Source organism: Abramis brama (assembly GCF_963993115.1).
Source record: "Abramis brama genome assembly, chromosome: 20".
Classification (NCBI taxonomy): domain Eukaryota; kingdom Metazoa; phylum Chordata; class Actinopteri; order Cypriniformes; family Leuciscidae; genus Abramis; species Abramis brama.
In genome coordinates, this window is record NC_139982.1 from 19,580,137 (window position 1) to 19,605,137 (window position 25,001).

The 25,001-nt window shown below is 34.8% G+C and overlaps 1 protein-coding gene across 6 annotated transcripts; it reads right to left on the minus strand.

The window, feature by feature from the left end:
• Positions 1 to 1,529: 1,529 nt before the first annotated feature.
• Positions 1,530 to 15,512, minus strand: parp6b (poly (ADP-ribose) polymerase family, member 6b). 6 transcript variants are annotated; one of them, XM_084094553.1, is made up of 24 exons: positions 15,373 to 15,454; positions 15,227 to 15,274; positions 14,606 to 14,782; positions 14,281 to 14,358; positions 13,006 to 13,100; positions 12,532 to 12,592; positions 12,002 to 12,092; positions 11,858 to 11,924; positions 11,612 to 11,761; positions 11,110 to 11,248; positions 9,250 to 9,381; positions 8,983 to 9,078; positions 8,800 to 8,892; positions 7,885 to 8,010; positions 7,714 to 7,779; positions 7,388 to 7,455; positions 7,267 to 7,315; positions 7,062 to 7,174; positions 6,880 to 6,952; positions 6,708 to 6,777; positions 3,369 to 3,448; positions 3,067 to 3,130; positions 2,871 to 2,955; positions 1,534 to 2,416 (listed from the first exon to the last, which is right to left on the minus strand). In XM_084094553.1, the coding sequence occupies exons 3-24, from the start codon at positions 14,648 to 14,650 to the stop codon at positions 2,320 to 2,322; spliced, it is 1,938 nt and encodes a 645-aa protein (XP_083950679.1). In that variant the 5' UTR covers positions 14,651 to 14,782; positions 15,227 to 15,274; positions 15,373 to 15,454; the 3' UTR covers positions 1,534 to 2,319. The 6 variants fall into 6 exon arrangements, 3 of the variants coding, with proteins under 3 accessions (XP_083950677.1, XP_083950679.1, XP_083950678.1); XR_014603698.1 differs by having other exon boundaries at positions 1,660 to 2,416; positions 3,296 to 3,448; positions 15,373 to 15,502; XM_084094551.1 differs by having other exon boundaries at positions 1,530 to 2,416; positions 15,227 to 15,447.
• Positions 15,513 to 25,001: the final 9,489 nt, after the last annotated feature.

Sequence of the window (25,001 nt, forward strand, 5' to 3'; positions counted from 1 at the left end):
ACTCGAGCTGGATTGTATCGAGGTGTGTTCAGCCGTGATCTGCACTTGTACAACATTTGCGAGGGTCAAAGCATTCAAATGTGTCCCGTGAAAGATAATAACCACACTCTGTGAAAGGTAGAGTGTAAAAGAAACGGGAACAGAAGGACTAACAGAATAAAAAGTGGATCATTTAAACTAACATCGGGATGTGTCAGTAGTGATGTCTGCACTGGGGAAAAAATTGTTGTTTCAACTTAAAAAAGTGTTCGTGCTGGCTTAAAAAATTTATGTTTAGTCAACTCAAATATCCAAGTTGTCACTTAGTACAACTTCACATTTCAAGTTTTAAGGCAGCACGAACACTTACTTTTAAGTGGAAACAACATTTTTTTACAGTGTAATTTAATGAAAGATGTGCTAAAAACATCAATCCATTTTGCAGAGGTCCTGTCGACTAAAAGAAAACTTTAGAGTAAATGGTAAAGAAAAATCATGTGCACATTATCATACAAAGCAGTTTTCGGAAGTCAAAACATAATTTAGCCAAAGAAGAGGCAATTTAGTCAAAGTGGATAATTAGGACAAATTAAAGCAGGTGACAAAAACAAGATTTTTTTCAATTTTGTTATTCTAAAATAAGAAGAGAGAACAATTGTGTTTTATATGACATAGGTATCTTCAAAATAGAGAGATTGTGTTGGACATCCAGTTACATAATAATGACTGTTTTTAAGCCTGGCCTATAACATTTTTGTATAGGACCTTAATGTAACATATTTACAACATAAAATACATACTTTGTTAATATAATAACAATAATAATTATTTGAATGGCTTTATAATTGCACATTATAATTTTGCTAAATGCATTTTAATATGGGATGAATATTAAACAGTAAAGTTAACTTAACATTGTATTATTATTAAAATGTTATATCACGTTTTTTATTCATATAATAAATCATATATAAATACAATTAAATTAAATATAATACATAATTATAAGTAAATCTCTCTCTCTCTCTCTCTCTCACACACACACACACACGTGTAATATTCTTTGGGTATGGGGTCTCGGAGCAGATGCGGGGCTCATGTGGATGTAGTGCACTGTTATGAATTATTATGTGTTTCTGCTTCAGAGGAGAACAGACCCGCTGGCTAAACCGAGAAGTCAAAATGTCCTTTGGGACTTTGGCGCGATGCAACACACTATTAATTTTTTTAGGGGTCGTGACTAATGACAGATAACAGTATGACAACAGACCTAGCCTATTTATTTCTACCATTATGGGGACTTTCCATTGGCATCTATTGTTTTTACAAAGTTATATTTATAGACTGTACACCAACAGTTTGCAGAAACGTTTTAGCCTTTAGACATTATTCAGACCGTTTATAAACCGTTTTCATTGTTAGGGAATTTGAGAGGTCTTAAAGGGATAGTTCACCCAAAAATTAAAATTCTATCATGATTTACTCGTCACCATCATGTTGTTTCTTTGTTCTGCTGAACACAAAATAAAATATTTTGAAGAATGTTGGTATGTTGTCGTTACATGCTCTAAATTTATTGAAAATGAGCTGACATACAAAAACGGGCCGTTTGAAAGCATGACCCTCAGATTAGGTTAGCGTCTTCTTAAGTTTGACATCGACAAAAAATCATACCTTTTTCGTCTGTAATGTGTCATTACGTGTAGTTTATTGTCAGTCTTCTCCACTCGAAGCTCTCTGAAGAGTGAATGAGAACACGATGCCTTTATAGTGCACAGCACCAAACGTGAACATTTCATGTAAGAGGTTTAAGACCCATATAACAAGTGGCATCACAACATTCTCATGAAAATAAACTCAATCAACTGACGGATATGCTGCATTTCACTAGTAAACATACATTAAACAGGACCTGTAATCTCTAGTCTAGTGGTAGATGTAAATAGATGTAAACACTTCAAAATGGCAGGTTTATAGAATTAGAAGCCTTTCCTACTTCATTTCCAAGTTATTTTTATGCTTCTCTTTAGGCAATAGAGACCCCCAGTGGGCAAAATGGGAATACATTTTTTTTTCCAACTGCTGTAAATTCAATGCTTATTAACAGCACTTCTCATGATGTAGAAAAAATGTAAAGCGAACATGACCTAAATTAAAAATCAAGAAAATGTTTTATCAAAAAAGTTACAAAAGGGGTTTCCGTTCTTTCCATGTAAATACAAACTTGACTGGAGGTTAGCGTCACCAAAAACACCTAGTTTGAGGTAATTCTTTCCCATTTTCAGTTGATATGTTCCCTTGTAGAGTTTCTCAAAGCGTCACAGTGGTGAAACGGGTCAGTCAGGTCGATTGTCCTCCAATCACCCGCAATATCTCCTTCTGTATCCGGACGTCCTGTGTGTTTATGTTAGCATCTCCTACCTGACCGTCCTCGTACCTGAGGAATGACAGACAAAGAACATGCTAAAGCGTAGACCCAGCAAACAAAAATATGTTTTATGATTGTTTTTTTAATGTTCACATTAATATTTAAAAACATTATATCTGAATGTTCTCTGAACGTTAAAAATATCCACATATTTAAATGTTTTAAAAACGCTTTTTTTCCCCCTTCATTTTCTTCTTCTTTCTTCACTTTTATCATTTATGGGATTATTACTTTTTAATGTTCTCTGAACTTTCTTAAACAAGTAGTAAAATTTTAGAAATGTTCAACTAAACGTTTCAGGTAGAAACGTTCCATGAATGTTCTATAAATTATGTTTTTTTGTGCTAATGTTTTGAGAACTTTAATAAGACCAGATAACTTTGAACAAATGTTTGAAATCAAAATGGACAATTTTGTTTAATCATAAAAGTTAACCTCCCCTGTTAGCCGGGAATATACTCACACAAAAAAGAACCGTGTGCAGACGTGATCAGAAATCGGGCAGACCCAAATATTTCCATGTTTCTGTAGATCTTTGGATGTTATTACTGTTGAACAAAAATGAAAAAGGCACTTTTAAAATGTTTACTATTAGTAAAAAATCTCTACAATGATTTGAATGACATAATTTGTATTTCCAGGTATTATTAACATCATACCCTCACACAGAGCAACGCAGTTCAGATTCCGACTCTGAAGAAACCTTGAATGTACGGGTCGACACTGCAAAAGAAAAATGACACATTTAACAGTGATACATACAATACAAGAAAGTAAGAAGTGTCTATCTTGTAGCTGATAAACTAGCAATGTGAGTGCAATCCCAAAAGTGAACAAATAACACTTATATGACTCTGCTTATATTGTTTCCAATCAGGTTCGACTCACCTAGTACGATTAACTACAGATTGCACCTGTAATACATCCGTATCAGTCCAATCTCCACAGATAGAGTTAATACCTGTAAGACAGTGTTGACCCGGTTGTAGTGCTGTACTAATTCCTCTTTAGTAGGCATGTGGTGCTGTCCTTTTCCCATTCCTGCACACAAATGCAGCAGCATTAATTAACACTGCAGTAAAACATTCAAAATTATTTCAAACACTTCAGAAAAGTTTCCTCAAAAACATAATTTGGCAGTGATATTGATGGTACTTGGATATAAATCATAGTACAGAATGATTATCATATTCAAATATTAAGGTATTTATAAGGGTGTTTGTTTCAAAGTTTTTGATGCCAAGGACCCTCAAAACGTATGATACTTTTGCGAGGGGCCTCCTCCTTAGAATATAAAGGCAGCTGTATATTTTAATACATGAAGATACATTTATGTGAGAAAACCATTTATTATGATACTATAAAGTGTCTATAATACAAAAAACATGTTGTTTTCTAAATTACTTTAATCCCAAATTAATATAAATTATTTATAATTAGTTTCTCTGACCTGTTAAAAAAATAAAAATAAAAGTAAATGATTAATTTATATATATTGTGATTAATCTCATAATCTGACCAGTTTCTACAGAAAATACAAATAATTTATATTTATTGTGATTTATCTCATAATCTGACCAGTTTCTACAGAAAATACAAATAATTTATATTTATTGTGATTAATCTCATAATGTCTGACCAGTTTCTACAGAAAATACAAATAATTTACATTTATTGTGATTAATCTCATAATCTGACCAGTTTCTACAGAAAATACAAATTTATATTTATTGTGATTAATCTCATAATCTGACCAGTTTCTACAGAAAATACAAATAATTTATATTTATTGTGATTAATCTCATAATCTGACCAGTTTCTATAGAAAATACAAATAATTAAAATTTATTGTGATTAATCTCATAATCTGACCAGTTTCTTCAGAAAATACAAATAATTTATATTTATTGTGATTAATCTCATAATGCCTGACCAGTTTCTATAGAAAATACAAATAATTTAAATTGATTGTGATTTATCTCATAATCTGACCAGTTTCTACAGAAAATACAAATAATTTACATTTATTGTGATTAATCTCATAATGTCTGACCAGTTTCTACAGAAAATACAAATAATTTACATTTATTGTGATTAATCTCATAATCTGACCAGTTTCTACAGAAAATACAAATAATTTACATTTATTGTGATTAATCTCATAATCTGACCAGTTTCTTCAGAAAATACAAATAATTTATATTTATTGTGATTAATCTCATAATGCCTGACCAGTTTCTATAGAAAATACAAATAATTTAAATTTATTGTGATTTATCTCATAATCTGACCAGTTTCTACAGAAAATACAATTTACATTTATTGTGATTAATCTCATAATGTCTGACCAGTTTCTACAGAAAATACAAATAATTTACATTTATTGTGATTAATCTCATAATCTGACCAGTTTCTACAGAAAATACAAATAATTTACATTTATTGTGATTAATCTCATAATCTGACCAGTTTCTTCAGAAAATACAAATAATTTATATTTATTGTGATTAATCTCATAATGCCTGACCAGTTTCTATAGAAAATACAAATAATTTAAATTTATTGTGATTTATCTCATAATCTGACCAGTTTCTACAGAAAATACAAATAATTTACATTTATTGTGATTAATCTCATAATGTCTGACCAGTTTCTACAGAAAATACAAATAATTTACATTTATTGTGATTAATCTCATAATCTGACCAGTTTCTACAGAAAATACAAATAATTTACATTTATTGTGATTAATCTCATAATCTGACCAGTTTCTTCAGAAAATACAAATAATTTATATTTATTGTGATTAATCTCATAATGCCTGACCAGTTTCTATAGAAAATACAAATAATTTAAATTTATTGTGATTTATCTCATAATCTGACCAGTTTCTACAGAAAATACAAATAATTTACATTTATTGTGATTAATCTCATAATGTCTGACCAGTTTCTACAGAAAATACAAATAATTTACATTTATTGTGATTAATCTCATAATCTGACCAGTTTCTACAGAAAATACAAATAATTTACATTTATTGTGATTAATCTCATAATCTGACCAGTTTCTACAGAAAATACAAATAATTTATATTTATTGTGATTAATCTCATAATCTGACCAGTTTCTATAGAAAATACAAATAATTAAAATTTATTGTGATTAATCTCATAATCTGACCAGTTTCTTCAGAAAATACAAATAATTTATATTTATTGTGATTAATCTCATAATCTGACCAGTTTCTACAGAAAATACAAATAATTTATATTTATTGTGATTAATCTCATAATCTGACCAGTTTCTATAGAAAATACAAATAATTAAAATTTATTGTGATTAATCTCATAATCTGACCAGTTTCTTCAGAAAATACAAATAATTTATATTTATTGTGATTAATCTCATAATCTGACCAGTTTCTATAGAAAATACAAATAATTTAAATTTATTGTGATTAATCTCATAATCTGACCAGTTTCTACGAAAATACAAATCATTTATATTTATTGTGATTAATCTCATGTCTGACCAGTTTCTACAGAAAATACAAATAATTTATATTTATTGTGATTAATCTCATAATGTCTGACCAGTTTCTATAGAAAATACAAATAATTTAAATTTATTGTGATTTATCTCATAATCTGACCAGTTTCTACAGAAAATACAAATTTATATTTATTGTGATTAATCTCATAATCTGACCAGTTTCTACAGAAAATACAAATAATTTATATTTATTGTGATTAATCTCATAATGTCTGACCAGTTTTTAAATTCTAAATATATATATATATTATAAATATAAAATTTATTTTGATTAATCTCAATCTGATATGTTTGTAGAAAAAAAATTATAGATATATTGTGATTAAACTCAAATTTTGTATAAATAATTTATATTTATGGTAATTAATATGACCAATAATATCTGACCAGTTTTTAGAAAATGATAAATCGAAAATGTTAAATTATTGCATTAAATATATTTAATGAATATCTTGGGTTAACACAATAACCTTGAAAAACCTAAAATACATTTGAATATGGTTTTCTTTCTCTCAAATTTTCTGTGGACCGCCTTGCAGCCCTGGAAAGTTCCTGGACCCTTGTTTGAAAACCCCGAAGACCTAACTGGTATTATCATGGTGCATGTCTAGAAAATCATGGTATTACCATGGTCCCTGTCCCAAATTGTCAAAATATGTCCAAAATGTCTCTGTCTCTCAAAATGTCCAAAACGATTAACTTTTCGATACATATTTTAAAAAAAATGTAGCACCAAAGACTCATACCTGAGTATCCAAATGAGATGCTGGAGATGGGGCTGAGGTAGATGCCCTTCCCATAGGCTGCCCCATGCAGCTTGTGTCAAAGAGAACAGGAAGAAATATTGGCCAAGGCCCAATATGCTAAGTAGGAAATCTGTGGTAGGGTAACACACTACATTAGGGGTAACCGTGGTACCTGCAGTTTCGTGTAGGAGGCGTTTACAAGTCCATTTCGTAGAATGGAGTGCCAGTTTTCAATATGAGAACCACTGAAGATAGAAAACCAGGGATTAGTCACAAAAGTAAAGATTTTCATGTTGCTCCAGGCTGGTTTATGTTAGCGATCATGATATGATCTCATACTAAACTGAAGCTCACTGAAAAGCGAACGTGCTGCCGTGGAGTTTTCGGGCGGTGCGAAAGCGGGCCTCTTTGGCAGGAGGACTGCTGAGGAGCAGGAACTGATGGGAGGTGTGCATGAACTTCAGTTGCTGGAAGCACAAAAACGGAGGAGTGAGACAAGAGGAAATAAAGGTTTAGTCACGCTGTTTATTTGAGAGAAAATGTGATCAAACGCCCTTACCCTGCTGGAGGGGAGCTTGACAAAGTGAGACCTGTTGCTGGATATAATCCTGAGAAGAAAAAGAAGATTAAGGGTCATTACAATGACAGGAAAATGTCTGAGGAAACACAGCTTCACTCACCACTGTAGCAGAGGATGTGCAAGCGGGTCCATTTTGTCCATCTGTTTCTTTATTTCAACATAAGGGCCCTGTAATATATTAGTTTAGGTGTCACTCATTTCCTTAACAAGGACTATGGACGGTCTATAAAATGTGAATGTTGATGTAGCAATTGTGAGTCACAGTCATAGCGCCACCAACTGGCAGAAGGAAGTGTGTCACAACAACAGGCTTTGAAATCATCCGCTAATATTTAACAAAATTGCTTCAAACTTGGTTAGAATAATGTCACGGATAATGTAAAATTGCATATCTCAAATAATGTTGCCATTTTACAAATGACTCACTTGTGTTATTTCTCGTATTGACGTGATGCTGTCTAATGCTCTCTGCAGCCGCTCGTAACTTCTTTTCTATAAGCGGAAAATGAACGAAGAAAGTCACACAGTCATTCTAAACAGGAAATTCCAGAATTCTAAAAATGAAATTAGAAACGTTTTGTTTGGTAAAGAAGCTACCTTCGGGTTGAAGGCCAGAGACTTGGGGTCATGAGGGTCAACGACAGAGGGGTAAGGGTCAAAGATAATGCTTTTACGGGCAGATTCAAGTGCAGCACGACACATTGCCACCAGCAGGTCCACTACCTGTATAAAACAGTAATATTGTGAAATATTATTAGAATTCAGAATAACTATTTTCTATTTACTGGTAAATATACACTAAATGTAATTTATTCCTGTGATCAAAGCTGGATTTTCAGCATCATTACTCCAGTCTTCAGTGTCACATGATCCTTCGGAAATCAGTCTAATAAGCTGATTTGGTGCTCAGTTTTTAATAATTGTTTTTATTATTATGATTGTTGAAAACAGTGCTGCTTAATATTTTTGTGGAAACCGTGATACTTGATAAGTGATAGAAAATTCAAAAGAACAACTTTTATTTTAAATAGAAATCTTTTGTAAACTTATAAATGTCTTTACTGTCACCTTTGATAAATGTAATGAATCCTTGCTGAATAAAATTATTAATTTCTTATTTTAAAAAAATAAAGCACCATAAGCTCCAAATCCGCATATTAGAATGATTTCTGAATGATCATGTGACACTAAAGACTGGAGTAATGATGCTGAAAATTCAGCTTTGACATCAAAATAATAAATAACATTTTAAAATCTATTCAAACAGAAAATAGTTATTTTAAACTGTAATAATATTTGACAGAATCACTGTTTTCCTGTATTTTGATCAAATAAATGCAGCCTTGGTGAGCATAAGAGAGACTTCTTTCAACAAACATAAAAAAATCTTAATTATACCAAACTTTTGACCGGTAGTGTATATAAATTTGATATAAAACCATCTTATATAACAACAATAGAAGTCTATGGTATGGTATGGCTTGATTTAGCTAAGTGAAGTGTGTGTGATACCTCAGCTCCTGTGGCTACATCTTCCGCAGCTCCTGACATGACGCCCAGAGTGTTGAAGGAGAACACGCACAGTTCTCTCGTACAAACAGCAGGCTGAACGACACAACGAGAAAATAGATTGTGATGATAGTGGCATGGACGTACCGGTGTATTTCAATGGAGATTTCCAAGTATGTGTTGTACCTTGAGCATGGAGCCGTTCTGAAAGACATGCTGTTCATCACAGACCACACAATAATCGTTCAGAGTTGGGATCCTTTGTTCTGAGTACTTCAAAACCTAGAGGACAAAAAAGAATAATTAGGAAAGTTGGATAATCAGGTTAAATAGTTGTATGAATAAAACAGCAAGAAAGAATACAAGAAATAAGACCAATTGCAATTCATTATGCAAATATTAAAAGTGTTTTACATTTAAACATAGAATGCATTGAATAATGTTGAGGTTTACCTGAACGAGGAAGCCGTACTCCAGGGTCGGGATGCTCTTGCAGTGCATGAGCGCTTGTGAGGAGAAGAAGAGTTGAATGAGCTGCCTGGTGGTGATGTGCACTGTGGATCTTGAGCCTGGGACGGCCACAGTCTGTTAAAAAAGCACTGCGTCAATCATTTGACATAAATTGTTTAATAGATTAATATATAAAAAGAGACAGTGTGTGTGTGTGTGTGTGTGTGTGTGTGTGTATATATATATATATATATATGTATATATATATATATATATATATACACTCACCTAAAGGATTATTAGGAACACCATACTAATACTGTGTTTGACCCCCTTTCGCCTTCAGAACTGCCTTAATTCTACGTGGCATTGATTCAACAAGGTGCTGAAAGCATTCTTTAGAAATGTTGGCCCATATTGATAGGATAGCATCTTGCAGTTGATGGAGATTTGTGGGATGCACATCCAGGGCACGAAGCTCCCGTTCCACCACATCCCAAAGATGCTCTATTGGGTTGAGATCTGGTGACTGTGGGGGCCATTTTAGTACAGTGAACTCATTGTCATGTTCAAGAAACCAATTTGAAATGATTCGAGCTTTGTGACATGGTGCATTATCCTGCTGGAAGTAGCCATCAGAGGATGGGTACATGGTGGTCATAAAGGGATGGACATGGTCAGAAACAATGCTCAGGTTGGCCGTGGCATTTAAACGATGCCCAATTGGCACTAAGGGGCCTAAAGTGTGCCAAGAAAACATCCCCCACACCATTACACCACCACCACCAGCCTGCACAGTGGTAACAAGGCATGATGGTTCCATGTTCTCATTCTGTTTACGCCAAATTCTGACTCTACCATCTGAATGTCTCAACAGAAATCGAGACTCATCAGACCAGGCAACATTTTTCCAGTCTTCAACTGTCCAATTTTGGTGAGCTCGTGCAAATTGTAGCCTCTTTTTCCTATTTGTAGTGGAGATGAGTGGTACCCGGTGGGGTCTTCTGCTGTTGTAGCCCATCCGCCTCAAGGTTGTGCGTGTTGTGGCTTCACAAATGCTTTGCTGCATACCTCGGTTGTAACGAGTGGTTATTTCAGTCAAAGTTGCTCTTCTATCAGCTTGAATCAGTCGGCCCATTCTCCTCTGACCTCTAGCATCAACAAGGCATTTTCGCCCACAGGACTGCCGCATACTGGATGTTTTTCCCTTTTCACACCATTCTTTGTAAACCCTAGAAATGGTTGTGCGTGAAAATCCCAGTAACTGAGCAGATTGTGAAATACTCAGACCGGCCCGTCTGGCACCAACAACCATGCCACGCTCAAAATTAAATCACCTTTCTTTCCCATTCTGACATTCAGTTTGGAGTTCAGGAGATTGTCTTGACCAGGACCACACCCCTAAATGCATTGAAGCAACTGCCATGTGATTGGTTGATTAGATAATTGCATTAATGAGAAATTGAACAGGTGTTCCTAATAATCCTTTAGGTGAGTGTATATATATATATATATATATATATATATATATATATATATATATATACACACACACACATACAGTACCGTTTGGGGTCAGTAAGAGAAAGTGATACTTTTATTCAGCAAGGATGCATTAAGTTGGTCAAAAGTGACGACAATATAATAGATTTATAGTTCAAATAAAAGCTGGTCTTCTGAACTTTCTATTGATCAAAGAATCCTGAAATAAATGCATCACAGTTTCCACAAAAATATGAAGTATTAATATTAATATTAACAATTGTTTTCTAAAAATGTTTCTTGATTTCTGAAGGGCATGTGTGATATCAGGATACATATAGATTACATTATTATACTGTATGTAGGCATGTTTAAACGCACTTGTCCAATTGGGTTGGAGGTGTGCAGATCTCCTTTGGTGCAGGACATGGAGCGGCTCATCAAGCGGGTCACTCTCAACTCTTGTCCTGCTGGCCTTGCTTTCACCCCAGGGCCCTGAATTAGAGGAACACTGGAGCACCTGGGGGGGAAAATAGCCGTTAACATGTAACACTGTTAATATTACTATTAGGATATTTGGCACATATTTTTTACTCTCTTAGATCAGTGGTTCTCAACCTTTTTTACTCCAAGGTCCCCCTTCTTCTCCAAATCAATACTGCAAGCAGTTCTATGAATATGCAAATTAGTCCCGTCTCCACTCACTCACACCAGCTCAGAGATCCGCTCGTTGTCGATCACACGTAGACGTAACTGGTTACAAGGTAGCTTGTGAACTCTTTATTAAATATTATCTCGCGGTTCCCCTTGGATGATCACTGAGGCTAGTGGGCCGAGCCCCCCCGCGTTGAGAACCACTGCTCTAGATTGGATCTTATCTTACTTGGTTATTGGTGAGAAGATGCTGAGTCCAGCTCTGAACTTCTTGATGGTTCCTCCAGCCTTAAACCAGCTGTGTCTCTTTCTCTGTTGTGCGTTCAGGAACTCGTTGCTGAGATGTCTCCATTGATTAGATACAAAAGTGCTGAGAATTCTGGGAGAAGACATCAATATTTGTTGGTGTATTCATTACCGAGGCATGATATGCATTATGTCAGTTTGGACAAAATAGAATAGAAACACAGCTCACCTTTTAAGCTGCACCCCAAGGCAGAAACCATCTTTACAAGTTGGCTGGAACACCTCCACAGTGGGTTCTTAAAGAGGTGGAGATGCTGTCAGCGGATTTAAGTTGAGTCACTTCCTGTCTTTTGTAACTAAAATAGTTACTCACCTGGTCCATCCAGATACTGGGAGAGGGAGAAACGAAGGCGTAAAATGATTGGCTCTGTTCTACTGACCTTCCATGCTGACGCCACCTCCTCCTGCAGAATGCAAACATTATTTTAGTAGCATTGAGATACTATTATAGATTTTTTTATATGTTGAATTTTTTATTTTCATTTTTTTATTTTCCATTTTCATTTTGAGTTAAAATTTTAGTATTTTAGTATAGTGTTTTTTTTATTTATTATTATTTCAGTTTTAATTTGAATTATTTTAGTACATCAAGCTAAGCTCAATGAAAATGTTGCATTGGGAACTAGCTTTAATGAAATACACAATATTTTTTATATTTATTTTATTTCAAGTAACAAAAGTAATTTTTATGGTTTTAGTTTTAGTTAAAGTTAACTGTAATAGCCCTGAGTAGGGGATGTGAACTTTTTCCTACGTGATGGTGCATTTCTGCCCTTTTTCAAATGGCTCATTTGGAATATGTTAAATATGGAAATTATTAAAGTAAGTTCCAAAAGCTCTTACATCCAGGAAGCTGACATTAATGTGGAGGTCAATGTCCACATCGTCAATGGTCTCATACTCCCTGAAATAAAGAGAGCATGTAAAAACGCCACCGTTACATTGATGGTGAACATTTTGTGGACAGAGGCTTCCCAAACCAAGCACTGTAAAAAATGTGGCTGCAATTAGTTATAACAACTTAAACTTTGTTGAGATAACTTAAATATCCAACTTAACTAAACTAAACTAAAGTTAACTAAACTTAATATTTTAAGTCAAGCATGAACACATACTTTTTAAAGTTGAAACAGCGCATTATTTCTTAATCACAGCAATCATTTTTTACAGTGTAATAATATAATAAAATAATCATGAACAATGACCTCAAACACAGTAGAAATGACATGATCCTCATATACAAGCTTAGTTGATTTCCTTTTATTCCCATGTTAGCAGTTCATGGGACTTGTTGAAGCTTCGTGGGTCAAAATGTACCTGACAAAAATGGCACTTTCAGAATAGATGTCCTTCACTGCACCAACATCGATGTCCAGCTGCGGGTGTCGACTCAGGTCAGTGGCATAATGACCCTGCATAGAAACTTGCGTTAGCATAAGAGTCATCTACAATGTACAAGGATACATTTCATGTCTATTGATGATAATAAATATAAGTAATACAAATAAAAAGTTTTATTTAACGACAATAACCCTGTACTGAACGAAAAACTGTTATTTTAAATACATTATTGTAAGAGCCCTCTTGTTTTATTCCAATAATGTATCTAAAATAACGTCATGTCAAGGAGTATATTAATAAACTATCAACTATGTTGGGTACATTGTTATGGTTTGCGATATATTTATGTTATATATATTTATTTCAGTTCAAATATATGTTCAAATGACGTTAACCTGACCAAGAAAATAGCATGTGGTTGGCCAGACAAGGCCTGCAATTGAAATTATGAGTCAAAATGGTGAAATTGTCAACTATGCGACCTATAAACCTGTAGAGCCAATTCTTAGATAACGTATACTGTCCTGGCTCTATGTAATTATGTCCACTGATGATAATGAATTGTTTGCCATAGATTGGTTTTTATTATTACATTATCCACACAGGTTGGAGTTTTGCATAACATTACCGAAATCATCTTGAAGGCATATTTATGGTGAAAAAAAGTTCCTGTCCTTAATGACTGTGCTGCGGATATCACATGAATATTTGCACACAAAAAAAAAAAAAAAAAAAAACCTTTAAATACATGTTATTTGAGGTGTAGCACTTAATCAGAGTGTGTACGGCTAGATCTGACAGGGAAACTATTCTTTCATTTGTAATATCAAAATTATGTTTAATGATTTAGCTTGCAGTTATGTTACATTGATGCTGAACTAAAACCAAGTCATTTTACTGTTTTAGGAGCTCAACCAAGTGAAAATAATGTCCCGAACGATACGTTCATTTGTTATTCATCAAGAGAGGACAGTTACTGAAAAACTGGAGCCATCTGCTGCTCCTCATACTTGGGAGCCGCCTTTAAACCTACACTAATCCCCTGAAAACCCCACAATGCACTTTGGCAACCCCAATGCACTCTACATTCAGCCACTGACGTATGTAGATGAGCAAAATGAACAAATTATTGATAAGATAGATCTATAAAATACATGAATAAATGAACAAAACTAGCTTTGTTTACTAATTTAGCTAATTAGCTTCAGGTTTAGCATGAGTTTCTAATAGATTGGTTGGTAATATGCTAACCTGGGCGCCGTAGATGAAATCCTCACCATCGCTGTCACCATCCGAGTCCTCGTCGCTCCAGAATTGCTCACCGATGCTCTGAAAAAGTTATCAGGGGTCAATCACAGCTAATTTCCCCTGTGAAGCACTAATTCATTACCCATCCCCCATTCATTAGACACTGAATAGCCCTTATCAGTCAGTCAGTAATCTACTCAACGAGGTGAGTGTGTCAGTAGGGCAGCCTGAGCCTACATCTTAGATCATCCGCTTGGTCTGGTTAAGTCAAGGCATGTTATTTGCGTACAGTGCGTTAGATAATGGTTAGCATGTTTGTTTTCCCTACCATGCTGTTCATAGATGCTGCTCTAGTGAGTTTCCTCTGCCACATTCATCCATTCCAGCTAAGTGTGGTTTGGCTAGGCTGGGATTTGTTTGGGAAGTCAACGCAGATTGAACAAAGCCGACTGAAGGGCTGTGCTCATTTATTGGGGTCCATTAGCAAAGTCATCTCCATGGCAGTCTGTGACAGCACAATTCAAGAGTTGTAATTCATTAAACATCCATTTAGAGTTCATTTGTGTCACCACATATTGACTTTGTGTGTGGTGCACATTACAAAACACTTAAAATGTGATTGCATGTAAGTATTTTATATGGAGGATTACATTTATTGATTTATTTTTAATATATATATTTTATATCGAATACAATATTTTTAAATAAAGTAATTATAATAATCAATAACGTGGACCTGTACAAGTCCATTGTTTCTGTTCTTTACAGACGTCATTTGTCTTTGTTAATTATCCTGTTCACCTGTTGGATGTTCTGATGTTTTCTTTAAACAATAAATGAATGAACAAAAATATGAATGAATACAACATAATATGAGCACAATCCATAAAATATTAAACATATTACATTTGCAGTAGTTCTGCACTGTAAAATAAAATTCCAGTCTTACCTCTTGAAGACAAGGCAGATGCTTTAAACGAGGTTTGTATGGCATAACCTTAACAAAACATCCCAAAATGCTCTACACCAGGAAGCATGTGTACGTTATAAATAGTGAGTTGTCTGACACAAAGAGTCTTAATTAGAAATGAGTACCTCTATTGTCTAGCGTCACTGTCTCTCATCTGGCTCCACTCATGGCTTGTTTTCTCGCTGTCTCCGCTGTCTGCTTTCTCCCTGACAACACAAGACAGCTCGGGCATGCTCAGTGTGTGCCGTCCGGGTCATGAGACCGGCAGCTGACAGCCAGCATGTAGTAGCAGGAGAGGAGGGGAGGGGGTGAGCTGAAAAGACATGCCTGGTAGATCATGGAACAGAAGATCAAATGCAACCCCCTGCGTGCCCATGACCTTATATATTTTCATCTCTTAATGCATGCTGTGTTATACACACACGTGTGAGTGTGTGTCATTCATTTAACAAAGGGCAGATCTGTTGCTGTATTCTGTTCTATTCTATTGTGCTGAGTTGTTTTCTATTCTATATTCTATTCTATTTTGTTCTATTCTATTGTATTATTCTATTCAGTTTTTTATGGCGTGTTAAGTTCTATTCTATGCTATTCTTTATGGCAAGTTAAATTCAATTTTGTGCTTTGTTATATTTTGTTATTTTCTGGTGTGTTGAGTTCTGTTCTATTGTGTTTTATTGTATTTCATTCATTCTATTCTTTTTCTTATAAATTCATTTCTGTTTTGTTCTTTTGTGGTGTGTTGAGTTCTGTTGTATTGTGTTAAGTTTAATTCTATCCTATCATACTCTATTGAGTTTTGTTCTAATCTGTGCTTGTGTGTTGAGTTCTGTTGTGTTGACTTGTGTCCTACTCTATGTGCTGTTCTTTTCTGGTCTTTTGTGGTATCTCTGTTCTATTTTATTTTTTCTGTGCTGTTCTTGAGTTGAGTTCTATTTAATTGTGTTCTTTTCTAGTTAGTTATTTTATGGTGTGGTAAATTCTGTTCTATAATGTTTTATTATATTTAGTTCATTTGTGTGTTAAGTTGCGCGCTATTGTGTTCTATTTTATTGTGTTGTTTTATTATATTCTATTATTTTGTAGTTAAATTCAATTCTGCGTTCTGCTCTTTTTGTGGTGTGTTGGGTCTCTACTCTATTGTTTTTATTATATTCTGTTCTTTTGAGTGATAAGTTCTATTATGTTGTGTTCTAGTCTGTTTTGTTGAGTTTCATTCTATGCTATTCTTTGTGCTCCATTTTGTGCTTTGTTATATTTTGTTCTTTTTGGTGTGTTGAGTTCTATTCTATTGCTTTTTTTCTATTCTGTTTTATGGTTTGTTAAGTTCTATTCTATCTATTGTGTTCTATTCTAGTGTGTTGAGTTGTATTTTTTTCTATTATTTTCCTTTGTGGTGAGGTAAATTCTATTCTCTGTTCTGTTTTGTTGTTTTGTGGTGTGTTGGGTTGAGTTCTATTGTATTGTGTTCAGTTTAATTCTCCTGTCCTATTCAATTGAGTTGTGTTCTTATCTGTTATTCTGTGGTGTGTTGAGTTATATTGTGTTGACTTGTGTTCTATTCTATGTGCTGTTCTATTCTGTTGAGATCTGTTCTATTTTTTCTGTTCTGTTTTTCTGTGATGAGTTGAGTTCTATTTGATTCTGTGTTCTTTTCTTGTCTGTTCATTTACTGTGTGGTAAAAAAAAATCTATTTGTTTTATTATATTGTTGAATTCTATTCTATGTTTTTTTTTGGGTGTTCTGTGGTGGGTTGAGTTATATTCTTTTTTATTTTGTTGTGTTCTCTTCTATTTTGTTGAGTTGTGTTTTATTCTTTAAGTAGGCAGTTTTTATTATATTCCAAAATATTGAGAAACACAGGAACTCATGAAGGGATAAACGCGAACCACATAAATCATAAACGAGAACCGCCAAGGGACTAAAATAAACAGGGAGTATAAATACAAGGCAAACATAATGAGAGACAGGTGCAAATCACAAGTAACCATAGAAACAAACAAGGATATAATCAGTAATCAAAGCGGAGAAAAAACAGAATATCAAAAAAAGGGTCAATAACGTAAACGTTATATTTTATTCTATTAAATTCTATTCTATTCTATTGTTGTGTTATGTTGTATTTGGATCTGTTGAGTTGTGTTTAATTCTATTTGTTCTATTATGTTGTGTTTTGTTTGTTGTTCAATTGAATTCTATTCTTTATGGCATATCACTGGGCATTGGTATTACACTTAAAATGAATAGGCTGCCAAAACTATTGTACATGGACAAGCGATACATTTTACAGCAATCATGTTTGGAAGATTATGAATTATAAAAGATTATAAAATATTTAGATGAATTGTCCTTGAGGGCCTCAGCCCTCAACAAATTATACCTTCCTGTTCCAGGTATGTTAAGCTGCTCAACAAAGTCATTTTCATAATTTATAATTTTAACAAGAACTTTGAGTGGATAAAAATAGGTTACTTCGTGACAGTACCTCATCATTTAGTCATTATGGCGGGTGGGGAACAACACAGGAGATCAGAAAGAGATGGATGGCGGTGGAGACATGCGAGAGAGATGGAGAGAGGCCCAAATAACTGTACATAGCAAACTGTGCAAAAGAGATCATGACACACAAACACTTAACCTGTCAACAGTCCGACCCATCCCTGTATCATGTTCACGTTCACTAGGGGTTTTCCATTGACATACATCTGTAGCTACAGATGGTACCACAATCATTGCTTTGCGATAAAAAAAAAAAAGTAAAAATATTTTACAGTTTATGTTATATATTTTGTAACTATTGCAGCCTACTATAGCAATTACAATATGGAAGTAACATGGTTTGTGTGTTTTACCCATCTCAGACACAACATCCTGACCTTAATCTGTAATTATCGTCTCAGACACCTGGTGATGTTGGTCCTAAAGCAGGTCCTGCAGAAATAACATTAACAACTGCATAGTCGCTGTGGACAATACAGACGGTCACAAAGTAGTCTATTTGGATACTTTTAAGTCACAATTAAAATGTTAAAGGGGCTATATAAGAATTTTCATGTTTTACTCACTTTTTTATTGTCAACCTGTGAACAGCTTGAAATTAAACTTAAACAACAAGACCTTCCTCGACTTCCGTTCCTAGGTTGCCTATGAAAGCCCGTAGGCTAATTTTGTTTTTGTGTGGAGGACTCGTCGGGACGTTTTTACCAGGAAAATCAAAAGGATGTGACGTTTACGCGCGCAACCGAGCTTCCCTGTTTGTTCTGACACATTAAATGAAATCTTATGAAAGTAATATAATGTCATAAAGAATCACATGTGCAGGGTAAGATTTGTGAAAGTGTACATAAGATTGCAAGCGTAAATACAATTTCAATCCAATAACGTTAACACCAGCTCGAAATTCAGTATTAACTAAATTAACTATTAATTAAGTATTAACAGTATTCATTTATGTACCATGTATGTGTGCATTAAAAGTACAATTTCGGCAACGAGAACGATGCTGAGCCAAATTAAGATGTGTTCTGGCGACTGGCGTGTTTATTGAACCAATCAGATAAGAGTAAATCGAGAGTCAGCGAGAAGCTCATTTGATTGGCTACATGATGAAGGTGGACCCGCCCTCCTCTTCGCGCTTGCAAAACTCAGTGAGTGAGAGAATCGTGCAGGTAAAAGAAAGAAGCAACTGTACAAATCTGTTTATTTCGGGAACTTTATTGCGGGAAAAATGGAAGTCAGAAGAATACAGATCATATTTATTTTGCGTAAGCATTTATTTTGCGAATCTGCAGTTTTGCAATACATGCATTATTACACTTACGAATAACAGTAAAGTGCTGCAAATATTTTTTTCTTACACTTGAAAGGCAATTTACACCTTTACAAATCTTCTCTTGCACACGCAAATTTTATTTACGCTTGCAATCTTATGTACACTTTCACAAATCTTACCCTGCGCATGCGATTCTTTATGGCATCATATTACTTTCATACCTTTAAATGTTTAATCCGACTCTTTCTGGTCAGAAAGTGTGTATTATCTTGGAAACCTTTCACACAAATTTTAACCAATATATTTGATTTTCTGTTACACAATTAACAATAGGAATAAGAAGCAGTAATCCTATTTAAAATCCTAAAAATGTTCCAGAAAAATACAATTAAATAACTAAATGTTTTTACATTAAATAATTAAATACAAAAATAATTACAGTAATAATTTAAATAAAATAATTGCATTAAAATTAACTGAATGCCTCAACAGTTCTCACAAGCAATTTGTCTTGTGTCAAGACTGCTTTATGTTGTATGAAACGGCACATACAAACGTCACTGCACATGCACTAAAATGAGGACAACAAACCTTATTTCCCAACGTCTGGAAATACAAAAGAATAAAGCTGTGTAGAAACAAGAGTATAGAGAAAATAACTACAGGACAAAGTGTTCCACAAGAACTGCTGTAGATGTAGACTGTGTAAGTATGGGTGTGCCTTGCGTGCAGGATGTTTAAAGACCTAATAGAGACAGGAGACACTTTTCCATGGAGTTAGCCTGATGGTTTTTATATTGTCCACTAGAGGGAGGTATGTTCAGACTCATTTGGTCTCTAATAAAAATAATATAAAAGAAAAGAAAAATCAGATTACACATTTGACCACAGAATGTTCTCAAAAAAAGAAACAACTTATAACTGTATATAAATGTATATATATATATATATATATATATATATATATATATATATATATATATATATATATATATATGTAAGACAAAATCACATTTTGGAAGAAGGATTGATGATTGATGTTGACTCATCACAAAAAATGTTACATGGTGTAAGTTTGATATTTACAATTTTAAAAATATACATCAATAAGTAATGTTCATGTTCAGATGCTAAATGTCTTCTAATACAGCGCAAAATCACCAGTATGTGGTGCTTGTTAACCCTTTAAGTATGGAAGTAAAATAATGACAAATGTTTTTGAAACAAAAAAGCTTGTTGAATTGCACTACTTGAAAAAAAAATGCATTGCATTAACCCTGCTTACATTTTAAAGCATTGTATTTTCAGGGCTTGCATTTTTATGGGCTGAAATTCAACATGGTTTTATATTTAAGCTGTGAATATTTCAATTCAAAACATTTCACAAATTCGACAGAAAATTCAACATTTGACATCCGGGAACGGCAGGAATATCAGTAGATTGACGACTGATGATCTCCATAGCTGTTAGTCGGCCTCACCAGCAGGGGGCGCAAGCGGCTGTTGACGAAGAAAACTATAGAGCAACGGGTGAGAGACTCGTTCATTCGTTGAATTAGGCTACAGAAATGGAGCAAGCAGTAGGCTGTTTGTGATTATTATCAGGGCGATGAATTGTGATGATTATCATATGCAAGCTGATAAAGACACAAAAGCTGTGTTTACATTGAACTCTTCACTGTTACTTTTGTACATGTACACTCACCTAAAGGATTATTAGGAACACCTGTTCAATTTCTCATTAATGCAATCTAATCAACCAATCACATGGCAGTTGCTTCAATGCATTTAGGGGTGTGGTCCTGGTCAAGACAATCTCCTGAACTCCAAACTGAATGTCAGAATGGGAAAGAAAGGTGATTTAAGCAATTTTGAGCGTGGCATGGTTGTTGGTGCCAGACGGGCCGGTCTGAGTATTTCACAATCTGCTCAGTTACTGGGATTTTCACGCACAACCATTTCTAGGGTTAACAAAGAATGGTGTGAAAAGGGAAAAACATCCAGTATGCGGCAGTCCTGTGGGCGAAAATGCCTTGTTGATGCTAGAGGTCAGAGGAGAATGGGCCGACTGATTCAAGCTGATAGAAGAGCAACTTTGAAATAACCACTCGTTACAACCGAGGTATGCAGCAAAGCATTTGTGAAGCCACAACACGCACAACCTTGAGGCGGATAGGCTACAACAGCAGAGGACCCCACCGGGTACCACTCATCTCCACTACAAATAGGAAAAAGAGGCTACAATTTGCACGAGCTCACCAAAATTGGACAGTTAAAGACTGGAAAAATGTTGCCTGGTCTGATGAGTCTCGATTTCTGTTGAGACATTCAGATGGTAGATTCAGAATTTGGCGTAAACAGAATGAGAACATGGATCCATCATGCCTTGTTACCACTGTGCAGGCTGGTGGTGGTGGTGTAATGGTGTGGGGGATGTTTTCTTGGCACACTTTAAGCCCCTTAGTGCCAATTGGGCATCGTTTAAATGCCACGGCCTACCTGAGCATTGTTTCTGACCATGTCCATCCCTTTATGACCACCATGTACCCATCCTCTGATGGCTACTTCCAGCAGGATAATGCACCATGTCACAAAGCTCGAATCATTTCAAATTGGTTTCTTGAACATGACAATGAGTTCACTGTCCCAAAATGGCCCCCACAGTCACCAGATCTCAACCCAATAGAGCATCTTTGGGATGTGGTGGAACGGGAGCTTCGTGCCCTGGATGTGCATCCCACAAATCTCCATCAACTGCAAGATGCTATCCTATCAATATGGGCCAACATTTCTAAAGAATGCTTTCAGCACCTTGTTGAATCAATGCCACGTAGAATTAAGGCAGTTCTGAAGGCGAAAGGGGGTCAAACACAGTATTAGTATGGTGTTCCTAATAATCCTTTAGGTGAGTGTAAGCGTTTAAAACGTTAAATCTGAGGTAGTAGACATATATTTTTCTCGGTTGTTTAGTTTTCTTAACTTTATATTGCGGCGCTGTGCTGCAGAACTGGGGATTCCCTCAATACATCACTCTCCAGGATTCCCCTGCGGTCTCAGGACACTCAAAGTAAATCAATGGACAAAATACAGTGATATAAAAGACCAAACTCACACCTTACTGGGGATGTAGGATATATTAATAGGCTACAGGCAAGCAGATGGACCAGAATATGAACGTAACGCGCAAAGTTTCACGCTAAGCGTTTCCCAGTGATATAATACTGGCATAAGTTCATGATGAGTAAGTGATATAATGGCATAAGTTCATGATGAGTAAGTGATATACTTGCATAAGTTCGTGATGAGTAAGTGATATACTGGCATAAGTTCGTGATGAGTAAGTGATATACTGGCATAAGTTTAAAAACAACTGTAAAGTGTAAATGTAGGTGCCAGACATGATGCACATTTTTAGTTTTTTGATATTTAATAAAATAAACTGTCAAATCATGTGTAGGCCTACATATTGCTATTTTTTTCAGAACCACATGAGCTCATATTTATTTTAATATCAACTATCTAAAAAGTGAATTGATTTGAACTTTGAATTGAACTTTGCATGTTACGTTCATATTCTGGTCCAACTGGTGGGAGTTTGGTCTTTTATATCACTGTATTTTGTCCATTGAGTTACTTTGAGTGTCCTGAGACCGCAGGGGAATCCTGGAGAGTGATGTATTGAGGGAATCCACAGTTCTGCAGCACAGCGCCGCAATATAAAGTTAAGAAAACTAAACAACCGAGAAAAATATATGTCTACTACCTCAGATTTAACGTTTGATCTGTACATCAGCATCGGGGAATAACATAATTTCGGTCATGACAGAGAAAGCTGTGCAAAACTTACATGTACAAAAGTAACAGTGAAGACTTCAATGTAAACACAGCTTTTGTGTCTTTATCAGCTTTTAAATATGATAATCATCACAATTCATCGCCCTGATAATAATCACAAACAGCCTACTGCTTGCTCCATTTCTGTAATTCAACGAATGAACGAGTCTCTCACCCGTTGCTCTATAGTTTTCTACGTCAACAGCCGCTTGCGCCCCCTGCTGGTGAGGCCGACTAATAGCTATGGAGATCATCAATCGGCAATCTACTGATATTCCTGCCGTTCCCGGATGTCAAATGTTGAATTTTCTGTCGAATTTGAACCACTGAATTTGTGGAAGCGAATTTGTTAAGCGAAATAAAATGGACCGAAAATTGCCGGTCGAATATTATATGTTGTATTTTTAAACAGAATTAACATTTTGGAAGTGAAATCTGAAAGGAATATGGATTACTGCATTTTTAATAATGAAAACGTGTGTGAAATGTTTTGAATTGAAATATTCACAGCTTAAATATACAACCATGTTGAATTTCAGCCAATAAAAAATGCAAGCCCTGAAAATACAATGCATTAAAATGCAAACAGGGTTAATGCAATGCATATTTTTTCGAGTAGTGCAATTCAACAAGCTTTTTTGTTTCAAAAACATTTGTCATTATTTTACTTCCATAATAATATTCTTGTTGCAAATTGATAAATTACGGCTCCTCTGTAATTTTCAGTCACCAAATATGAAAACTGAGATTGTATGCTTTCAAATGATATATAATTTGTCAAGATTAGTTTAGGTTTAGTATAAGATTACTGTTATGGCTTTGGGCCCACCGGTGGGCCGGTGACACTTAAGAAGTCCATATGCAACTGCAAACCTAATTTAGACCAATGTGCAAAACCATGTAAAGAAATCCCATACCTATAGGCGTACATTCCATATACATTTTTGGATCGGTGATTGGACCGTCCAAAGATTTTTGAATGCCAATGGTGAAGGGTTTCCTTGAGAAATGTTCTCCCTATGACATAGAGAACATGTTGTACCAGTGAACAGAATTGGACTGCGCATTATTGCTAAAATGTTTGGTTGCCTTGAAGCAGTAATTTTGGCTTTAAAGTTGATTTGTTGTATTCCAGGTCTGATGTTAGTTGATATCATGCATACTGTAAGTGTAAACAAAACAAATATTCACATTTAGAATTTAGTATATACAATATCTCTCACATGCATCCGTCTGTGCTTGCAGTTACAGCCTTCTTTGGGAGTGAATAAAAAGATTGTAGAAACATGATTTTGCATAAAACCAAAACAAAGAATTTTTCTTGCAACATTTGGTAGTTAAAGTTGGCATGAAACGGAAGGTGCGATAGTGTTTTTTTTCCCTATTGTGATGTATATCTGAGTGAAACATATTTTCGAACAATAAAAAATGTAGAGGCGGACTTTATTTTGTCCATTGGGAATTGATTGGATGGTTGTGGAGAAGAGATGACTCCCCAGCTAGCAAAAAGTCGTCTATTAGACGTTGAATAGATGTAAATCTTCAACGTCTAGTTACGACTTTTCAACGTTGAAAACAGGTCGATCTTCAACGTCTTGATGGAATATGTAAAACTCTTTAAATTTATTTGAGATAATAATGAACATGGTTTGGTAGTTTGTTTTTCTCCGTTATTTTAGCATGTATAACAGACTTATCCTGTCTTAGATTATAAGTTGAAAACATGTGGTATCTTAGATGATCAGTCGAAAACACGTAGTCAAACAGTCCGGCCGAAACTACTTAGTTGAAATCACGTCGTAAACCAGTCCAAGGCGGACCGACTTATTTTCAACCATATTTCAACGTTGAAAGACGGTAATTGTTTACTGGGTCTGAAACAAGAAGGGGAAGTGATTTTGATTAAAGATGAGGACACATGAATAAATAATGATGTGCAAGCATAAATAATTTATAATAAATCATACAAAATAAGAATTGTCAATTTTGATTTAACGGTGTCTTTAAAGCAGGTAGAATTAGTTACACCTGAACTAATTTTAGACAGGAAGTTATGGATTTTTAAAGGTCACCCATAGGCCTAGTGTTACCATCTATCCATCAACTTGAAGGGTAAGTATGTGTAGTGAATTTAATGACAGAGTAAT

What these genes read in the sequence shown, in the direction of transcription:
- parp6b (XM_084094551.1), bottom strand. Translation starts at nt 14,650, where the DNA reads ATGTGGCAGAGGAAACTCACTAGAGCAGCATCTATGAACAGCATG. An exon ending in GAAAGTGCCATTTTTGTCAG is followed by an intron (nt 12,593 to 13,005) that starts GTACATTTTGAC and finishes TCTTTATTTCAG; the next exon opens with GGAGTATGAGACCATTGACG. An exon ending in CAATACGAGAAATAACACAA is followed by an intron (nt 7,456 to 7,713) that starts GTGAGTCATTTG and finishes AATATATTACAG; the next exon opens with GGCCCTTATGTTGAAATAAA.